Genomic DNA, 1,637 nt, shown 5'->3' with positions numbered 1-1,637 from the left:
CCTCAAAACGACAAGCCTCCATATCCACCAGATGACGAGGACCTGCAGCCTCGAGACAACGAGCCTCCGCATCCACCAAATGATGAGCCTCATCAGCCTCAAAACGACGAACCTCTGCATCCACCAGATGATGAGAACCTGCAGCCTCGAGACAACAAGCCTCATCAGCCTCAAAACGACGAGCCTCCGCATCCACCAAATGACAAGCCTGCTGCAAACCAACCACAGCCACCCAACCCTCCTGGCATTGATATCGATGTGCTTGAGCAGCTCTCTCAACTCCCAAAATTTCACCAAGCTTTCTCATTTATTCAAGCGCTTCGTGCAGCATCTTTTGATGACCCAGTTGCGAAACTTACACCTGAAGCTCTTGAGAAACTGCGAAATCTGCCTCAGCAGCCACCTCGTATCGCAAGTCCAATTATTTGTCATGGTATCCAGATGTACTTTCATCTTGAACATGCAGCTCAGGCTGCATATAAGGGGATTGCCGATTCTGCAGCAAGAAGTTTTCCTGGAGCAGAAGATATCCCATCTTATCGTGGTGTCAAACGCCTCATCGCAGAACTTAGCAATATTGACTCGATCAAACACCACATGTGTTTAAACACTTGTATCACATTCACCGGTCCCTTTTCTGATCTCGACCAGTGCCTGTTACAAGAACATCTAGATGCTTGGGCCCCTACCATTTTTCTCCTAATCCTCCTCGTATCAGCCCTCGCATCATACCCTTACCCCGACCTTACCCTTGTCATCCTTGTCATCCTCGCATTCCCTTTCGCTCTCTATCTGTCGCTTCAGCAGAGCCAGTACATCTGGCCGGATCCTTTCACTGATGAAGCATACCCATGCTCCGTTCCACCACCTGACTGATCCTGTGGACAGTCCCCTTGCCCTTACTGTCCGGACGGTAACCTATGATATGATGCACGACACATCCCCTTTGCCCTTTTCCCTTTTTCGATCTCTGACTCAGTGCGCAGTCGCACATGTTACTTATACTTAGATCCGCAGTTGCACGATCGTGCCCCTGCGCGTTTCACTTCTTGTTTTGACCTCTGACTCACTTTCTTATCAAGCACGTTCTGGTTCACCCGTGTCTCACCCCGAATGTGCCTTCCTTTTATGGTTATGCCCTTTACCGATTACTTCACTTGGTAGTACGAGTTATCATCCACTAATACACTTCCTATCCTCTATATAAACTCGCAACCATGTACCGTATTCCTTAACTTGAATCTACTTGGTTCTTGACCTCCTACTCTCATCAGAGTGATCCTTTCTGCCTCGCCAGCAGTCTATATTCTATCTTCTTATCTGCTCCTCGCGGATAAGCCTATAGTCTCGATCTTTACTCATCGACTTCGTCGACGAGCAAAGCCCCTGTTAACTAGTCGGACTTCTGTCCTTCTAATTAACGACGATCTTACGATTAACCTCCGGGTGTCGTAAGCTTTGGCCGATATAGCTTATCGTCTCGCACCCGCTTGACATAAGCTACCCGATTTGGACATAGGCGTCAAATCTTACTTGCCAAAGCCTCGCCAAGTAAGACCCCTAACCTTGGGCTAGCCCAAGGACGTCCTCGACCGTTGACGACACACGCTCTGTTTGAGCGTCGTCAACAGATACCA

The 1,637-nt window shown here is 48.7% G+C and overlaps 1 protein-coding gene across 1 annotated transcript; it reads left to right on the top strand.

Annotated features, from left to right (window-relative positions):
* Positions 1–300: 300 nt before the first annotated feature.
* Positions 301–654, top strand: EDB93DRAFT_1044287 (uncharacterized protein; the record flags this gene model as incomplete). The annotated part of the gene is made up of 1 exon (XM_041444601.1): positions 301–654. A coding segment is annotated over one exon (354 nt), but the record flags the coding sequence as incomplete, so codon positions are not given.
* Between the last annotated feature and the right edge of the window lie 983 nt (positions 655–1,637).

The sequence above is a fragment of the Suillus bovinus genome (genome assembly GCF_016758785.1).
Source record: "Suillus bovinus strain UH-Sbo-P2 chromosome Unknown EDB93scaffold_85, whole genome shotgun sequence".
NCBI classification, from domain to species: Eukaryota; Fungi; Basidiomycota; class Agaricomycetes; order Boletales; family Suillaceae; genus Suillus; species Suillus bovinus.
The sequence above is the reverse complement of the archived record's forward strand: the minus strand, read 5'-3'. Positions and strand labels throughout refer to the sequence as shown.